Below are 21,786 nucleotides of genomic sequence, written 5' to 3'. Positions count from 1 at the left end.
ATATATATATATATATATATATATATATATATATATATATATATATATATATATATATATATATATATATATATATATATATATATATATATATATATATATATATATATATATATGAATATATATATATATATATATATATATATATATATATATATATATATATATATATATATATATATATATATATATATATATATATATATATATATATATATATATATATATATATATATATATATATATATATATATATATATATATATATATATATATATATATATATATATATATATATATATATATATATATATATATATATATATATATATATATATATATATATATATATATATATATATATATATATATATATATATATATATATATATATATATATATATATATATATATATATATATATATATATATATATATATATATATATATATATATATATATATATATATATATATATATATATATATATATATATATATATATATATATATATATATATATATATATATATATATATATATATATATATATATATATATATATATATATATATATATATATATATATATATATATATATATATATATATATATATATATATATATATATATATATATATATATATATATATATATATATATATATATATATATATATATATATATATATATATATATATATATATATATATATATATATATATATATATATATATATATATATATATATATATATATATATATATATATATATATATATATATATATGAATATATATATATATATATATATATATATATATATATATATATATATATATATATATATATATATATATATATATATATGAATATATATATATATATATATATATATATATATATATATATATATATATATATATATATATATATATATATATATATATATATATATATATATATATATATATATATATATATATATATATATATATATGAATATATATGAATATATATATATATATATGAATATATATATATGAATATATATGAATATATATATATATATATATATATATATATATATATATATATATATATATATATATATATATATATATATATATATATATATATATATATATGAATATATATATATATATATATATATATATATATGAATATATATATATATATATATATATATATATATATATATATATATATATATATATATATATATATATATATATATATATATATATATATATATATATATATATATATATATATATATATATATATATATATATATATATATATATATATATATATATATATATATATATATATATATATATATATATATATATATATATATATATATATATATATATATATATATATATATATATATATATATATATATATATATATATATATATATATATATATATATATATATATATATATATATATATATATATATATATATATATATATATATATATATATATATATATATATATATATATATATATATATATATATATATATATATATATATATATATATATATATATATATATATATATATATATATATATATATATATATATATATATATATATATATATATATATATATATATATATATATATATATATATATATGAATATATATATATATATATATATATATATATATATATATATATATATATATATATATATATATATATATATATATATATATATATATATATATATATATATATATATATATATATATATATATATATATATATATATATATATATATATATATATATATATATATATATATATATATATATATATATATATATATATATATATATATATATATATATATATATATATATATATATATATATATATATATATATATATATATATATATATATATATATATATATATATATATATATATATATATATATATATATATATATATATATATATATATATATATATATATATATATATATATATATATATATATATATATATATATATATATATATATATATATATATATATATATATATATATATATATATATATATATATATATATATATATATATATATATATATATATATATATATATATATATATATATATATATATATATATATATATATATATATATATATATATATATATATATATATATATATATATATATATATATATATATATATATATATATATATATATATATATATATATATATATATATATATATATATATATATATATATATATATATATATATATATATATATATATATATATATATATATATATATATATATATATATATATATATATATATATATATATATATATATATATATATATATATATATATATATATATATATATATATATATATATATATATATATATATATATATATATATATATATATATATATATATATATATATATATATATATATATATATATATATATATATATATATATATATATATATATATATATATATATATATATATATATATATATATATATATATATATATATATATATATATATATATATATATATATATATATATATATATATATATATATATATATATATATATATATATATATATATATATATATATATATATATATATATATATATATATATATATATATATATATATATATATATATATATATATATATATATATATATATATATATATATATATATATATATATATATATATATATATATATATATATATATATATATATATGTATATATATATATATATATATATGTATATATATATATATATATATATATATATATATATATATATATATATATATATATATATATATATATATATATATATATATATATATATATATATATATATATATATATATATATATATATATATATATATATATATATATATATATATATATATATATATATATATATATATATATATATATATATATATATATATATATATATATATATATATATATATATATATATATATATATATATATATATATATATATATATATATATATATATATATATATATATATATATATATATATATATATATATATATATATATATATATATATATATATATATATATATATATATATATATATATATATATATATATATATATATATATATATATATATATATATATATATATATATATATATATATACATTCATATATATATATATATATATATTCATATATATATATATATTCATATATAAATATATATATATATATATATATATATATATATATGTATATTCATATATAAATATATATATATATTCATATATAAATATATATATATATATATATATATATATATATACATAAATATATATATATATATATATATATATATATATATATATATTCATATATAAATATATATATATATATATATATATATATATATATATTCATACATAAATATATATATATATATATATATATATATATATATATATATATATATATATATATATATATATATATATATATATATATATATATATATATATATATATATATATATATATATATATATATATATATATATATATATATATATATATATATATATATATATATATATATATATATATATATATATATATATATATATATATATATATATATATATATATATATATATATATATATATATATATATATATATATATATATATATATATATATATATATATATATATATATATATATATATATATATATATATATATATATATATATATATATATATATATATATATATATATGAACATTTGATTTACACAGGAATGTCTTCTTTTGTTCATGTTGTTAGCTGCTTTCATTGCATACTGTCGGATTGTTGAATCTGTATGAATAATAAAGTAATCTATATTCACAAAGATTGAAGTGTTTTTTTTTTCTATCTATACATCTATTTATCTACATTTTCAATAATGGCGACTGCCAATTTGCATATTAATGAGCTAAATTTCAATGTTGTCAAATTGTAGGTGGGTTTATCATGACCAGTGATCCTAAAAACATGGGTGTAGACACCTCAACCAGGCTATTTGGATGCTTACTTTTGGAGATATTAATAAAAATAGTAATTTCGACAATGGCCACCGCTAATTTGCATATTAATGAGCTAAATTTAAATGTTATTAAATTTTAAGTGGGTTTATCATGACCAGTGATCCTAAAAACATGGGTGTAGACACCTCAACCAGGCTATTTGGATGCTTACTTTTGGAGATATTAATAAAAATAGTAATTTCGACAATGGCCACCGCTAATTTGTATATTAATGGTTTTCTACAAAAATGCTCAAGGGTGCCAGAGTGGCATCAATCGGAATTTTCATTCAGATGGTCTGGTGATCACAAAAATGCAAAAAAAAAACATTGTGCGCACCCTAATGCAAGGTCATCTTGAAAAATGCTGTTTGACATCCGGACTAATAAGCTGTTAAGCTTGAGTGCGGGTAAATACAGTGACAGGTTCAACAAGAAGCAAGAAATGCCGTATCACCAGTGGGCCAATTCGGCGTCGTATTGACGAAATAATAGATTCCACTCAATCACTCGGGTGTCATAAATGGCCAGTGCCCATGAGAATAAGCCAATAACCAAAAGGGGTTTGCTGATAGTCGTCCCACCGTTGAAAGGAGCAAAAACCCACTGAAGATAGAGCTGGGACGTGGCACGTGGTACGAAGCTGTGTGTGCAGAGAGCAAAGTGCTGCTGGAGGATCGGGCCGCAAACGAGGTTTAACTCCAGTGAACTCCAGCGAACTTTAGTTTAACTCCAGTGAAACTCAAATCCGTGAATCATTTCCACGACGGTGTAACAAGCGAGCTGCCAGGGAGGGAAGCATCATCACACTTGGTTAAAGCCTTCATCACTGCTCATCCCTTGAGGGGGAGGTTCAAGAGCCCAATAGTAGTGTGGGCCAAAATGATTGGTTTGAAACCAGATTTTAAAAACCACGCCCACACTACTGCCATTGGTTGGACAAGTAAATGGAACAAAGTTCACGATGTAAAAGTCCTAACAAGTTGGCAATGATGAAAAGTAAACAACAGAGTCAAACACACGTTTCAACAAAAATCCCTGAGGTCCTCCTACCTTCACATCTGTAGGACCTTCTCCTTGTTCTGGGTGATTATAAACTGATAAATTATTTCTTTGTGCTTTGCCTCGTTTTAGTTTTGATTTTCCTCATCAGGGTCCTACTTGTACCTTCACAAGGACATTGTGAGAGTTTCCGCACGTCCGATCCTTGTCATTTCAAGTTAATCGTGGTTTCTGTTGCAATTCTTTTATTCCAAACAGTTACAAATGTCCAATTATCATTTGAACAAACCATTATGACGTATTCTGGATAACAGTGTCTAATGAAATTGTACACAATAAAATACAGCACACCAGGAATGTGTACACAGGAATGTGCACACGGGTCGAACCATTTGTCCTTTACGTGAAACGAGTCCACGTAGTTTATCCTTGAGAAGTCCTTTTGTGTTATTATGGTGACAGTGAGTAGTCGAGCTGTCACATGTATCTGTGTCCTTGATTTGACATGTGAGTTCTTTATATCACATAAGCGATGATGCACCGAGGAACAACAGCTCTGTCAACAGATCAGCAGTGGAAACATCTGACAAACCAACACAAGGAGAATGTACTGTATTGCGCATTATGGTGAAATAAGAGGATAATGTGTGTATGTATACATACAGTACATGTCGGCCTATGTATGTCTGTCTGTCTGTATATGAATGTATATTTTGGTTGTTATCTCCATTTGGGTTTCAGGAGGTGGGAGGAAGTTCTTTCAGAACTCAAAATCTCCACTTCCTTTTTTGGTAAAGGAGTATGTATATACTGGTATATGTATGTATGTTTGTGTATGTATGTATGTATGTATGTGTGTGTATGTATGTGTGTATGTATGTATGTATGTATGTGTGTGTGTCTGTGTATGTATGTGTGTGTATGTATGTATGTATGTATGTATGTGTGTATGTATGTATGTATGTATGTATGTGTGTGTGTATGTATGTGTGTATGTATGTATGTATGTGTGTATGTATGTATGTGTGTGTATGTATGTATGTGCGTGTATGCATGTGTGTTTGTGTTTATGCATGTATATGTGTATGTATGTATGTACATACTGGTATATGTATGTATGTATGTATGTATGTATGTATGTATGTATGTGTGTATGTATGTATATGCATGTATATGTGTATGTATGTATACGTGTATGTATGTATGTATATGTGTATGTATGTATGTATGCATGTATATGTGTATGCATGTATATGTGTATGTATGTATATGTGTATGTATGTATGTATGTATGCATGTATATATGTATGTATGTATGCATGTGTATGTATATGTGTATGTATGTATGCATGTATGTATGTATGCATGTGTATGCATGTGTATGTATATGTGTATGTATGTATGTATATGTGTATGTATGTATGCATGTATATGTGTATGTATGTATGCATGTTTATGTGTATGTATGTATGTATGTATATGTGTATGTATGTATGTATGCATGCATGTTTATGTATATGTGTATGTATGTGTGTATGTATGCATGTGTATGTATGTATATGTGTATGTATGTATGCATGTATATGTGTTTGTATATATGCATGTATATGTATATGTGTATGTATGCATGTGTATGTATGTATATGTGTATGTATGTATGCATGTATATGTGGTTGCATATATGCATGTGTATGTATATGTGTATGTATGTATGTATGCATGTATATGTGTATGCATGTATATGTGTATGTATGTATATGTGTATGTATGTATGTATGCATGTATATATGTATGTATGTATGCATGTGTATGTATATGTGTATGTATGTATGCATGTATGCATGTATGTATGTATGCATGTGTATGTATATGTGTATGTATGCATGTGTATGTATGCATATGTATGTATGTATGTATATGTGTATGTATGTATGCATGTATATGTGTATGTATGTATGCATGTTTATGTATATGTGTATGTATGTATGTATGTATGTATATGTGTATGTATGTATGTATGCATGTTTATGTATATGTGTATGTATGTGTGTATGTATGCATGTGTATGTATGTATATGTGTATGTATGTATGCATGTATATGTGTTTGTATATATGCATGTGTATGTATGCATGTGTATGTATGTATATGTGTATGTATGTATATGTGTATGTATGTATGCATGTATATGTGGTTGTATATATGCATGTGTATGTATCTGTGTATGTATGTATGTATGCATGTATATGTGTATGTATGCATGTATGCATGTGTATGTATATATCTGTGTATGTCTGTGTGATGTTCCACTTGGGACACAGGTGTTTTCTCCAGTCCATGTACAGTACTATCATTAATTTTCTGAAGTTAAAGTATCAAAACACATTCCCCCCTCAATGCAAAGGTTCATGACTCATGAGCACACATAACCACAAACCAGGACAACAAAGGTTAATTAAATGGCAAATTAATTACAGTTCAAATTGTATTAAATACACAATAGAATGCTATTAAACTCCATGTAAACAAAAATCGTGTCAACACTGGATATTTTTCAAATTGTAATTGCCGTCCTTTGTAATGAACACTTTGCGAACCCATTGTGTTGGTCAGCATGGAATAACTGTTTTAAAGTACTCAGTAAGGTCTCTGCCCAGACTGTGGACTGTCGTTTGAAATTAAGTGCAGCCGGGAGTAACATTAACCCCTTCGTTCCCTGGCTCTCGCAGTGCAGTGAGATGGATTTGAAAAATAATTATATACAATCCATCATTGAAACTCTTTCCAGGTACAGAATCAGCGTTGGCAAGGTGCTTCAGAAGAACAGAATCACCACACGCTACGTGGCCACCACCAAGTGCGGATATCCCCCTTCTGACACCAAAACCTTGTGCCACCCTGAGTAATCAGGTGAAAATGTCATCACTTGGTCCTTCCAAAGGTGCTGTTGGGAGGGGGGAATCAACAGGACTGTGAAAAAGCATCCCGCCACTCTCAGTCTTCAAGGTGAGATCATATCGAATCGGTGTCTGTTCACCTGAACATTTGTCATGGGCCAGGAAAAGCAACCAAGCGGATTACAATTAACGGTACGTATATGGCTTTGACGAACACGCTCGATCATCATGAAAGAGGATTACGTGCAACTTGGATGCTAATTTTCCAAAAGCCTTCCACGAGGATGGGTCCAAAAGCCTTCCAGGATAGTGTTGTCCACGCTGCAATCAATTCAGAGAGATTTTGCTGGTAAAAAAAACCCCACAAAAACAAACCAACCGATAAATAAATAAATGTAAATCCACATCCCCCACTCAAGTCACTTTCAAACCAAGTCCCACAGAGCCTACATCACAAATGCCAGAGTCGTGTAGCAAGTCGGTGTCACTCTGTATGCGGACAAATCGCGGAATCAAACGGTCAGTCTCATCCTTCATTTGTTTTTGATTTTTCCACTACCGGAGGTGGTGATCGATTGAACCAAGAAGTTGTTGCGGCTGGCAGTACTGCCACAAGATGCCAAGTCTAGCAGAGGATACCTTCACTAACAACGTTCGAGGACGCAGGGAACCTCAACTAGCGGAACAAGTAAATAATTAAATGGAATGCCTCTGACATGACAGACACGGTGTATTTGACTTTACTATCGCTGCCCCCAAAAACCAAACACTTTTCCACCCTGTGGAAGGGAAAAAGACAGCTTGAAGCTCCTGACCCGCAGTGCAACTCAAAGTGGATCGTGTGACCCAGGAAACCTTAACCACCTTCTGGATCCATCCTCAATCTCACCCACAACAGACGTTTCGGCGACTATCCGAAGCACTAAGCAACTGGATTCTGAGATTTTACCCGACAATACCTATGAGAATAACATCCTTAAGTGGTGCTTAGTATGGCAATGCAATGTGAAATGGTACAAAATGAAACTAAAAAGTGCTGCTTAAAGATATCGTGACCAAACTACGCAGATAATGCAGTTATTCCACGGGTTCGCTACGACGGGTGCAACCTGCTCTCAAACAACTCAACGTCAGCCTTTCACTCGGTACAATCAGTCATCCCCCCTCGCTGTAACATGGTCCCGAACCGTATCAGAGTTGTTAAAAAGCTTTCAAGTCATTTCTACGAGGCTCGAGTAAAAACAGTTCCCAGCAGATTCTCCTCCGATTCACCGCTTCCTGTTCTTGTGCAGGGCTGCGGTTACCAAATGCAGTTTATCATGTGACCTGTTGCTCAACTGCCATTGCCAAGCACAACCCAGATCGCAAAGCGACTCTGAGCTGCAGTTATCAGAAAGAGCACCTGATGGCTTCACACAAGGACCACGTGACTTTTGGATCCTCACATCCTCAACATTCTGAGGCTGGGTATCAAAATTTTGGCTCACAGTCCACACTCTATTCGTGTTTTCTCCTTCTGCTGGAGAGTTGAATCACGTGACAGAATTGAGCCTTTATCAACACAGCATTAAGTATTTTGGTAATATGGTAAGCCTGCGTGATCCCAGGTAAATTGAAGACCCGGAAAAACCTGTGATACCAGCATCACTCGATGAGCACAAGGACGCAAGAGATTGCAACTTGAAGAGATGTGATGTCACAGAATTCCAACAGGTCATGGTCCGAAAGGTCGAACATACTGGCGCCATCATCTCAAATGCCCATGAACCGCGCATCTCAGATGTGATTGTCATTCCCCAGATCGGTGTTCCAATCTCCGGCCAGTTTGGCATCGACTTCCCGCCAAAAGGTGCTTTTACATTGAATTTAAACCTTAGGTAGCTAGGACAGCGAAATGTTACGGAGCACATATGGTACGAAGCAAATGGTTTACGCATTAAACACATGCAGGAAGAAATAAAAAACAATGAAATATACAGCCCGAAGTTCATAAGTGCTTTTCCTTATGAAATAAAACAAACCAGTCCCAGTAAGGAACCACCTCAAATGATGCCTCGACATTCGGCCAAATGCTTACAGGTACAGGTCCGAATGTTTTCCCTTCGATGCGGCAATCGTGATCGGAGTGTAAGGATTGGGTGTTGGAGGGAGTCCTACTTGACAGCGTGTCGCTCACCAGCATGCGAAGCGCAATAAAACTTCTTGTGAGCAATAAAGTTGGAGAGACTGCTGAACTGGATGTCGCACAAGCGGCAGTATTTACTCGTGTTCCCGCTGCCATTTATTGACAAATCAGCTGACGGAGCGACGCAAGGTTTCACAGGACTAGGACAGGTGGTGGATGTTTGGGGAGATGGAGGAGGGACGACGTCACCATGATCGCTCAAGAATGCTGGGATGAGTGGTGTGGACAAACGCAATGTCTCAGCTGGAGAAATGGCAGGTGGCGTGTGCAAAAGCTTCCCTGAAGACTCTGGAAAAGCTTTCAAGCGGTTGTTCGTCGGAGAATTTCTCTCATTGACTTTAACAATTGATGACGATTGCTCCAAAAAAGCTGTCCGGATCGCCGATGGCTGCGTCCCCCTGGCAACAGAAAGCATGCCGTGCTTCAAGGCCAAGTGTTCAATCAGTGCTTCTGGCCCAACGACAGCTCCAGGACAATAAGGACAGACAACCGGCTTCATATCCGGTGGCTGCAGCCGCAAGTCAGTCGGACAAACGTAGGGAGTCGAGGATGTGAATGGTTGTCTGAACGGAGCACAGTGGACCTCTCCAGGCAAATGCCGAGGTGATGAGGAGGCTGACAAATCCTGGGGTACAACTGGAGTCAGGTAGTTTGGGCTTTCGATCCAGGGTTTAGATGGTGGAAGTGGTGGTGTGTATTGCTCTGAGTCAGTATTGTGGGCTGTAGCAGAACAGTAGTACTGTTTATGTGCAAGGTAGTTGTCCAAGCGGCTAAAACTGATTTGACATGAAGCACACTTGTGGTAGTCACTAAGGCGTTGTGGCTCGACGATGGAAATAGGACGTACTGCGGGAGATGGGTAAAGTCGACTTCCAGGTCCTGTGTGCCCTGATGTATACAAGTTCGCTTTCTTACTCAGATCAATAGGAATGTCTGCATCAGGAAAAGTGGTGGCTGCTGGCAGAGTCGAAAATGGAATTCCAACTGCACTCGGCCGCCGAAGCTTGTCCTGCAGCTTGTAATCTCCACCACTGTCACATCTTCTTTTGGCACCTTCAGTTATCCGCTCCAGCGGCTCATCGAGTCCAGCTGGACTGCTATTGTCAACATCCGATGAAGTGGTGATGGAAGTAGAGTCATTTTGATTTTCTGCCAATGCACCTGTCCCGACTCCCTTATTTCGTTTACGAGCCCGCCCAGCAGTGGCCAAAGAAATGCGTCCTGCTGAGCCTCCTGCAGCCGGAGCTCTGCGGGGTGGTGGGTCATGGCGTGTTGCACAGTAGTACTGTTTGTGTACCAGGAATGTTTCATGGCGGTTGAATATGATGTTGCAGGGGCCACAACTACGCTGCAGTACGTCATTCTCATGTAGATTACCTTTAACCTCAGCCAACGGTGGCCCATTCTCTCTTTCTTCAGTGGGGAGTTTTGGTGAAATGCTGTTGCGATCTGATTTTTCTGCTTCCTCGTGTGTAGCTGCTTTGCCATTTTGTTTCTGTGCTGCATCCATATCATCAGAAGATAAATTCTGCCCAGTGAGGTAGGATGAGGTGTAAGCTGCTCTCTCGGTGAGTGTCAGCTGCAGCCTTTGATGAGCCAGTTCTGACATGCGAGCCAGCATTTCTGAAGCCTGGGCTGGTCCTGCAGACCCATCGAGTGGCACAACAGGGCACAAGTACAAGTGAGGAAAGGCGGCCACAGCAGATGCTGGAGAGCCGTCGCCTTCTCGGCTTGTCCGCATCTCGACAGTAGGACTGGTTGCTGGGCTGTGGGGCTCTGCTTTGATGTTTTTAAGGGTAAAGGCAGGTGCTTTGAAGGACACAGGACTCAGAGAATTGCACAAATCAGTTGCAGAATTCCTTCGACATTGAGGACGTGGAGAGGCTGGACCAGCGGTAGCTGTCTGCTTCAGTTTTTTGTTCGGACACTCGGGTATGTTCATCTCCACACTCTTCTCAATGCCAGCATCACTTGCTGTCCATTGGGCACTTCCTTCCACCGATGACGAATGCACCAGATCTCCACTTTTCTCATGCTTTCTGCTCTTTACAGATATTGTCTCTTTGGACAATAAATCTTCAGCATGATTGCCCCCATCACTCTCAGGCTCCTCATTGTCTCCACTATGATAAGTTCCAGGTAGTGCAACGTCCTGTTCTTGCCCTGCCAAAAACAGTAAAAACACAACACAAACATGTCTGGGAAGTATACACATATTGTAAATATATTAGTGGTCCCACTGCCACACTGTCAGTGTGTTGTCTTTGTTGTCGACTTTCTGAAATGACAGGACAGGCAATCGTAATTTGTCCGTGTGTCATTGTGTGAGTCAGCACACAGATCTTCTCCAATGTGGATCATTTATTTTCAGGTCTACTGTCAGCTATCTAACCCAACGATACTCGATTTTGTTAAATGCGAAAAACAAAAGAGAGGGCTTCGACAGGGGGTGAAGTCCAAAACTTCAGCACCTTTTCATCATCATCCACCCATTGGGACCATACTCTGCGCAGAGCGTTAGTGCTGCCTAAGCAGTCTCCTGAGCTATTGGGCACAATCCTGGACGGGTTGCCACTCCGACACAGGGTGGACAAAACAACCATTTTCTTCTTGTTTTATTCTCTTGTGGTTGACTGGTTGGAGTCCAGAATTTGGGAGGGGATGTGGATGATGGGTAGTCAGTGTAGGTCTGGGGTATGAGTATACTGTCGTTATATGTCCTACACCAGATGCTTCCAGTTGTTTACCAAACATGCAAACAACTACCACTTTACCCTGAACAAAAACCAACGTTTGAAAGCCAAGCGTTTATGGTTGCGTCGCATGGTGCCGTCGTATTCAGACCACAGACTGATCAAACACAGACACTCACTTTTCTTGCTGCTTGGAACAACATCCGGCTGCTTGAGCGAGGCTGCAGTCTTCTTGTTTGATTCTGCAAATTCTGAAGGCCAAGGACCATTGCAAGTGGTGGATTCGTGCCCTTTAGTGGTCGTGTCCCATGCTTCACTTCCGCTGGCTTGATCTGCTTTCGAACACAGCAACTAATCTTACAAAAAGTAAATTTTTAGGAAGAAAAAAATATGATGAAAAAGAAATAAATCAAGGTTCTCGACTGTAAGTTAAATATTTGCTCATGCTCGTTTGGCCTGGCAGGTCTAGCTCTAGAGTCTAGACTCTCGAGGTACACACACTCATCTCTTAGCTGTCTAGGAAGGATATGGGTTTGAATCCCGACCCAGCTATAAACCGTCATTCCGGTGTTTCACAGGCAGGGTGATTCATCAATGTGAGAGTGTGTGCCGTTCCTCGGACGGACGTTAAATTGGGTGTTCCGTCCGCCAGCATTTTTTTGGTGGGCGATAAAGATCCCACGGTGTTCTTCGCAGAGCAGGTGAGTTATCGCTGACACCATGAACAAATTAGAAATTCCTGCCCTGACTTTCTGAGTTGGAGGGGCGACCCGGTTGATTGCAGCTGAGTAACTGCTTCGGCACCACCACCGCTCTGCATAGGGCATCATGATGAATGTTAGTATTCATTTTGTTTCTTTAGGGTGGTGGGCTTGGGATCCGAGGATCCTGAGTTCAAATCACACTCGGCTGTTGAATTAATACCAGATGGGGTTGACTGACTGTGCCTGTCATCCTTCCGAGGTCGGCAAAATGAGTACCACCTTGCTGGTATCCTGTGTTGGAGTGGCGACCCGCCCAGGATTGTGCCCAACAGCCAAGGAGACTGCTTAAGCAGCACCAACGCTCTGCACATAGTACGGTTCCAATGGATGGATGGAACCAATAAGTGATTGCACCTGCTCACTATGGAGTGCAGTAGGGACCAAAAGTAAGAGAGGTGTTTGGATGGGGATGACTTGTAACAGTTGCATCATTTCTAAGGGGAGCAACGACAGTAAACCTGTCATGCAGTGCTTCTTGTAGGTAAGGACAGGAATTTGGAATTTGTTTGGGGTCCTGGTGATAACTCACCAATTTCATCAAAAGTGACCCCTATAGGTCAGGGCAGGAATTGGTAAAACTGTTCAGGGTGCCGGTGACTCGCATACTCTTCACAAAATACAAAAGACACCGTGAGATCTTTAATATCCACCAACTAATGCTACCAGATGGGACACCCAGCTTACCGTCCATCCAGGGACGGTGCACTTTGTGATGCAATGTGCTTGCTGGGTTGGGGACTGAAACCAGGCCGGACAGCTTAAATGTAAATGCTCTACACCTGTGCCACCCCGTCACACTTAATGAATGAAGTAATGAACCGAAGGGTGACAAATGCAAGCCTACATCAGGGACAATCAAAAGCAACAACTTGTGTTCAACCTGCATGATAGCTTACCAGGCTTGTCCTCACTTGGCTGACTTGTGGGTCTCACTGTTCCCTTTACTGCTATGCCAGTGGGGGGTATAGATGGCACAAGATTTTGAGGCAAAACGTGGGTGTCCAACTCGCTTTCCGATCCTTGGGACGAGCCGGAGATGAGGCGTCCCGCACAGTAGTACGCGAGATGAGCCTGAAGGTTCCGCTTGTTGCGGTACCAGATGCCACAGGCTTTGCAAGGAAACAGATCCTCTGTCGGGAACACAGCAAGAAAAGGTCTTCGAGTGTGAAATACCCACAACGATGACGACAGCAATAAAAAATTGATCATTATCTTTATACTCGCAGTTGCAAAATCGTTGTGGTGAGAATATTGGTGAGAGCGAATGGCCACAGCTGCCTTCATGGGTGAGACCACATGGCAGGCATTGAATGCAACAATAAAGATGCATCCATTGTGGTTCTGGACCAACAAAGTGAGAGACTCAGAAACCACCCAACATTGTTAATGTCATGGGGGAAGAGGTGGGAGTGGGGGAGATATCCCATTGTGCTTTAAAACTAGCTCCAAAGTATTCCATCTCTGTCATGCTCTTCGCTCTTGTCCCATATTTACATACCAAGCACATTCGGCCATGTTTAATATGGGTGAGTCAAGTAAGTCTGACTTGCTTTACACTACACAGCTGGTAACCTGTGCGAGTTGTTCACAGGTAAACTGTTTTTAACACCTTTGAGTGCACCCTCACACGGTCTTTCATCTGTGCTTGCATCAGCAAAAAACAGTCTATCCTGATCACCCAAGAAATGTTAGTAGTACGTGGTTGCCTCCTACTAGGGTGGTGGGCTCGGGATCCTTGGATCCTGAGTTCAAATCCCACTCGGCTGTTGAATTAATACCAGGTGGGGTTGACTCTACCTGCCACCCTTCCGAGGTCAGAAAAATGAGTGCCAGCATGCTGGTATACTCTGTTGGAGAGTGACCTGTCCAGGATTGTGTCCAATAGTCAAGGAGACTGCTTCGGCAGCACCAACACTCTGCACAGAGTATGGTCCCAATGGATGGATGGATGGATTGCTGTTGTAGTGTTTGTTTCTAGAATTAGTGCCCCCAATTTTTTAATAGTACTGCAATCTCTCAGACCCCTAGGAGTGCTAAACCACCATTTAGAATGTTTTCCCTTCTATTCGTGCACTCTCAACACTCCAAATTTCCGAACTGTTTCAATTTCCGACCTGTATCTCTGAGCCGGCTGTGACTTTCAGAATAAAAATTCGCATCAACAATGAGAATAGAAAGTATGCATGGTTGACCTAATTTTGTTTGGCCTTGACCTAATGTTAAGGTCATGACCCAATTAAAGTAATTTTAACATTTTTCATCACAACTCGACTAAAGTCTGTCCGATCAGAACGAAATTGCCCTCTCTAGATAGCTTAGAGGAAGATGCAGCTAAGTTTGATTTACATCATACCCCTCCACGTTAAAGGTAAAGGTCAAATGGCAGTCTGAAAAAAAACAAAACACGTTTTTTTGTCATCGCTCAATTTTGCCAAAGCGGAAATCTCAAAGACCGCTTGGTTTCCAAGATATTTTTGCATCATAATCGTGTACTGCGCTGAAGTTGTGCACCTGATATTTGATGTGTCCTTGACCTAATTTTTGGGGGGATTGTGACCTAATTAACAAAAAACACATTTTTGATCATAACTTGAATAATTTTCCTCCGATTTTCATGATGTTGAGTTTTATGGATAGATTGCAGATGGGTACACATTTTCTTAATTTACACTCTATCCCGAAAGATTGAAGGTCAAGGTCATATGGTGGTCTGAAAAATATATAGCCATCAATGGATCGCGGGCCAAGGGTAAGTCGCGGGGGACTGCCAAGGGTAACCCTCCCCAAGTTGGGAGAGGCTTACCCTTGGCGATGGTTTTGTGATCACAGATATGTCGTTTAATTTTATGATAAACTTTGGCTGGAAAGAAAGCTCAGAGGAAGCACACTTGTTTTTAAGCTCTCTGATCTGCGCTTGATTCCTGACCCGACTGTAAACTGACATACCGATGTTTCATGGAGAGGGCGTTCAATAAGAGTGTGCCGTCCTTCAGAAGGATGTTACGTCGAGTGTCCCATCTGCTGTTATTTGCTGGTGACATTGTGCACTGCTATGAGGATCAGATTCTAAATTCCTGTTCTTTTCTAGGATTGGAGAGGTGGGGAGGGAGTTAGGAGGAAGCACCAAATTAGTCCTATAGCTACGCCCCCCAAAATGACAATCTAATGATCTCATCTGAACTCCTGGCTCATGATTCTGGGAACCCAGTATATCTCCACACCTTTGTCCTGTATGTGATGTGCACATAAGCTGCTCCTGCAAGAACCTGAGATCAATGTAAAAATACTAATAAAGGAATAAAATTAATAACAAAAGTCAGGTGCTGCGTACGTATGAAGAAGAAAATGTTGAACTTCTATCAGGTTTGACACCACAAATTGGAGCTCGTTATTGTAACTAAACTTGAATATTCTACAATATCTCGCAAGGTGCCAAGCTGTGATACAACTACACACACTATATGACTATTACGGCAGAGTATGTAAATCTTCAGGGTCACTGATTCACAACAATGTATTCATTAGCTCCGCCACCGAAGGTGGAAGGAGTTGATGTTTTCACCCCTTTCTGTCTGTCTGTCTGTTTATCGTCTACAGGTCACGATTCTAAACCAATCTTCACGAAACTCCACCACATGGTAGAGTTTGTCATAAGGAAGAAGCCTGTTGTTTTTGGGGTCAATAGGTCAAAATAGGGCAAAGGTCAACAACCTAGGTGGTAGTTCTAAAATCCACAATTTTCATTCAATTGACTTGAAATTTGTAGAGGATTTATATTTCCATTCACTGAATTTAACTCGCCAATTATTTTTGAGGTCAACATCGACCAAAAGGTCAACATAGGGCGAGTTTCTAAAATTTTCATCCGATTCACTTGAAATTTGTAGAGGATTTATATTTCCATTCACTGAATTTAACTCGCCAATTATTTTTGAGGTCAACATCGACCAAAAGGTCAACATAGGGCGAATTTCTAAAATTGTCAAATTTTCATCTGATTCACTTGAAATTTGAAGAGAAGTTGCATATTTGGTCATTGGATTCAAGCAACAATTATTTTTGAGGTCAAATTTGTTTCACGGATTTTGCAGGTGTCGTGCTCTGCACAACGTCTTCTTCTTGTTTGTTTGTTTGTTTGTCTGTTTGCTTGATTGTGTGCAAGATATCTCAAAAAGTTGTGGACGGATCCAGATGAAATTTTGTGGACAGGTTCGGTGTGTGACAGGTCAGGTCAGGTATGGGAGCATGTGACAGAACAGCGCGTCGCTGCGTCCACTTTCCGCCGGTACTCCAGGGGCCTCCGTCTGGCCACCCCCCAGGCAGATGCCAGGCCCATCCTCATCTCCTTGAGATGATGGTCAACCTGCTGCAACCACGAGGGATGTGGTCGGCCCACTGGCCTCCTCCACTCATGAGACTCCCTCGCTGAGAGAATCTGGTGAGCAGGATCAGCGTCAGGAAAACGAGCCACATGTCCATACAGCCGCAACTGACGCTCACGGACTATGCAGGTAACAAATCTCATTTGTGGCTCTCTCAGCAACCGCTCGTTGGACACAAAATCCGACCAGCGATAGCCAAGGATTCTCCAAAGAGACCTGGTACCAAAGGAATTAAGTCTCCGTCTCAGATCCTTGGTCAGAGTCCAAGTCTCGCATCCATAGAGCAAGACTGGAAGTACCAAGGACCTGAAGACTCGGACTTTCGTCCTCCCGCACAGGTACCGGCAGCGCCACACCCCATGATCCAGTGAATCCATGACTCCCCAGGCCCGACCCAGACGTCTCTTGACCTCTGACTCGCAGCCAGCAGAGACATGAATATCACTGCCAAGGTAAGTGAATCTCTCCACGACCTCAACATCTTCACCACAAACAGACACAGACAGGACAGCAGCATCCAAGATGTCACCAAAAGCCTGGATCTTAGTTTTGACCCAAGAAACCCGTAATCCCAGCGGCTCCGACTCCTCATTCAGCACCTCGAGGGCCCCCAAGAGGATGTCTAAAGTCTCCGCAAAGATGACTGCATCATCTGCAAAATCAAGGTCCGAGATCTTGACATTCCCAAACGATGCACCGCAACTTGATCTCTCCGACATCCTCCCTAAAATCCAGTCCATACAAGTGCTGAAAAGTGTGGGGGCAAGTACACATCCCTGATGAACTCCAGTAACAACTGGAAATAAGTCAGAGATGGTACCACCACACTTCACAGCACTCTCAGTACCAGAGTAGAGTTCAGACATCAGATCGATCAGTTTTGGTGGCACCCCACGAAGACCAAGAATCCTCCAGAGGACATCCCGATTCACTGAATCGAACGCTTTACAGAGATCAACATAGGCTGCAAGCAGCCCCTGCCGAAACTCTCGTCTGCGTTCGGTGAGGACACGAAGGGCAAGGATACGTTCAATCGTTGACCTCTTTGGTGTAAAGCCTGACTGCTCCGGACGCTGGTGCTCAAGCAGATGATGGTGAACCCTCTCAAGAATTATCCGAGCAAAGACCTTGCCCGGCACTGAGAGCAGCGTCACCCCTCGGTAATTGTTGCAGTCTTGGCGATCACCCTTCCCTTTCCAGAGAGGGACAACAAGGCCCCTCTTCCAGTCAGTTGGGATGATGCCTGTGTTCCAGGCAGAGCACAAAACTGCATGCAACGACACGAGTGCAGCACTTCCACCAGCCTTGAGAAGTTCGGCATGGATGCCACAGATCCCTGGAGCTTTGCTCTGTTTCAACTGGTTCACCGCAGCCCGTGTTTCCACAAGCGAAGGTGGACCACAGTTGATTTGAGGGTCGGCAACAGGGATTGTAACACCCTTGACGTCCAACTCGACAGCTGGGGGATCAGCCTGGTACAACCGCTCAAAGTAACCGGCCCAGCGGGCCTTCACTTCAGACTCCTCTGTCAAGAGCCTACCACTCTCTGCTCTAACTGCAGTGCTCCGAGGGATGGGCTTGGATGAACGCAATGCGCGAATTCTCCAGTAAGCGGGACGAGAATCACCTGTCCACAGTGACAGTGATGAACTGATTAGATTTTGGTGATCCGGATCCGGATCCAACTACTAGAATTTTAAAATAATTCTTCACCATTGAGAGATAGGGCCAAAAACGATATAGCATGATATTTCAACAATGTATTGTGCCCGATATATTCTCGTGGATCAGGCATTATATGGCGGAGTTATGCAATATGCACTCGACTAAGCGCCCTTCTAGTTTTCTAATAGGATGTTGGTCCACCTTTGGCTAAAAGCACGGCTTCGACTCCCATTTTGACCTCTATTGGTATATATCCAGGTGTAATATTGTACTGTTATATGCTTTAAGGTTCTTCTGGCCAGTTTTGTCAAGACTTTTGGTCTGCCTGTCCTAGTTTCAACATTGAAACAATCTGCTGTGTTCCACTTCCCAAGCACATGAGCTACAGTTATTTGGAAGGTCCAGTGTGACGGACATGTAGTGAACCTCTGACACTCAACGACCATTCTGCATGGATTGCCAGTCAGTTCTTTACCTCGTGGCACCTTCATCACAAGCTTCATTTACATTCTTAGTTTCATTACTTGCTGCTACAGATGGTAGTATTCTGTATTAATCGTTCTCAGTTCTCAGTAACCCTGTAATAAATTATTTTTTTTCAAAATCACCACTTTGCTTTTGAACCCTTGCCACTCAGTGAAATTCGCTTTTAAAAGTTGTATTGAGATATCATCACAAGGAGGACAATACAATACAATTGGGAATAGATTTTCACTAATTTTCAATTGTTTAATCTTTCAGTTATGTAATTACTCTGCGCTCGCAAAGGGAAAAACAGGATTCAGCGATCGGTTGCGTACATGTGCCGTACGTATGTGCGTACATACGTGTCTGCATTTTAAAACATTCATTTTCTCAGCAATCTTTAGTCTGATTGACAATAAATTTTCCAAAGAGGTGCGCCTCCTGTATAATTTTTTAGTCCTCATTATGATGTCATAGGCCACGTGGTACAGGCGCCATCTTGGAAAAACCGAAAAACTTTGCACCTCAATCTCAAAAACCGCTTAATGGTAAAAAGTTACACATGGCTCATTGTCAAGTACTCCCCATGGGGAATAAGATACGTTAATGATGATGTCATCGGTGCCTTCATTATGACGTCATAATTCGACAAGTGCTCCACTTGATCCGGTCAATATGATTTTTTTTTTTTTTTAAATCTGCAACTGTTGGTCCAATGAACACAATTTCCACCATCGGAGTGCCACCTCCTGGAGAATTTTTCAACAATAATTATGACGTCACATGTCAAGTGGTACAGGCACAGGGAAATACGGTTTGATAAAAGTGACATCATGGTAACTGGTATGGCACTATATTGGATCAAAGAAAAAAAAAACCCTAAAAAAAAAACAACAGTTGGCTTGCACCAAGTCCTTCTCACGACTGCACAGGGTCAGTATTCTTCGAATATCATCTCGTTAATTATTTTATCAATTTTATTTTTCCTTCTCCAATTTTTATAATCGCTTAATTTTTCCAATTATTTAATGTTTTTTCAATTATGAGGCAAAATTTCAAGTGCTACCAATTGGCTAATATTACCAGTTAGCTGTGCTGGGAGCCATCAGCGATCTCCGATTGCAACACTCTAGTTTCACCATTGTCTTTGAGGACACCATTTTTGTTGAGTGCAATCAGCAGAAGAGTATTATCCTTAAACATTTTGGGATGAGTTGTGATGAAAATGGGCGACGCAAGTTGAGATCATCTGCACAGTCCTTACTGTTGATGATGGCTGTTGGTAAGACCGAAGCCAGGCAAGCTTGCTGAGGAAGTAACACGACTGGGGTTGCATTGCAATCCTGTTGGATGATGGGAACACCAAAGGAAGCAGCATGTTTGCCGGCATGTTTGGGGCTCAGTGAGCCTCGCCGGCAGACGTAGGCCAGCAGGCTGTCTCCCGGGGCGATCGTGCGGATCACAGAGCACCAGAGGCGGTCCACTGAATGGATTGGGGAGATAAACATGTTGAAATATCACATCTGAGCTTTCTTCTGAAGTGTGGTATATAATTCAAACATGTAGAA

The 21,786-nt window shown here is 36.1% G+C and overlaps 1 protein-coding gene across 3 annotated transcripts in view; it reads right to left on the bottom strand.

The window, feature by feature from the left end:
- Nucleotides 1-5,396: 5,396 nt before the first annotated feature.
- The window catches only part of LOC147023920 (zinc finger protein ZFPM2-like), a 162,754-nt gene continuing 146,364 nt past the window's right edge, over nt 5,397-21,786 (bottom strand). For 2 of the 3 annotated variants that reach the window (XM_085889926.1, XM_085889924.1), the window contains 4 exons: nt 21,483-21,701; nt 14,603-14,836; nt 13,122-13,277; nt 5,397-12,412 (listed from right to left, as the gene is read on the bottom strand). In XM_085889926.1, the coding sequence (XP_085746052.1) occupies nt 10,218-12,412; nt 13,122-13,277; nt 14,603-14,836; nt 21,483-21,701 (2,804 nt within the window). In that variant the 3' untranslated portion in view covers nt 5,397-10,217. The remainder of the gene's footprint in view (nt 12,413-13,121; nt 13,278-14,602; nt 14,837-21,482; nt 21,702-21,786) is intronic. The other variant, XM_085889925.1, reaches the window with a different exon arrangement.

Source organism: Eptatretus burgeri, chromosome 7, assembly GCF_056783735.1.
Source record: "Eptatretus burgeri isolate ZD-2024b chromosome 7, Ebu_testis_v1, whole genome shotgun sequence".
NCBI lineage: Eukaryota > Metazoa > Chordata > Myxini > Myxiniformes > Myxinidae > Eptatretus > Eptatretus burgeri.
This window is presented reverse-complemented; position numbering and strand designations above follow the sequence as displayed.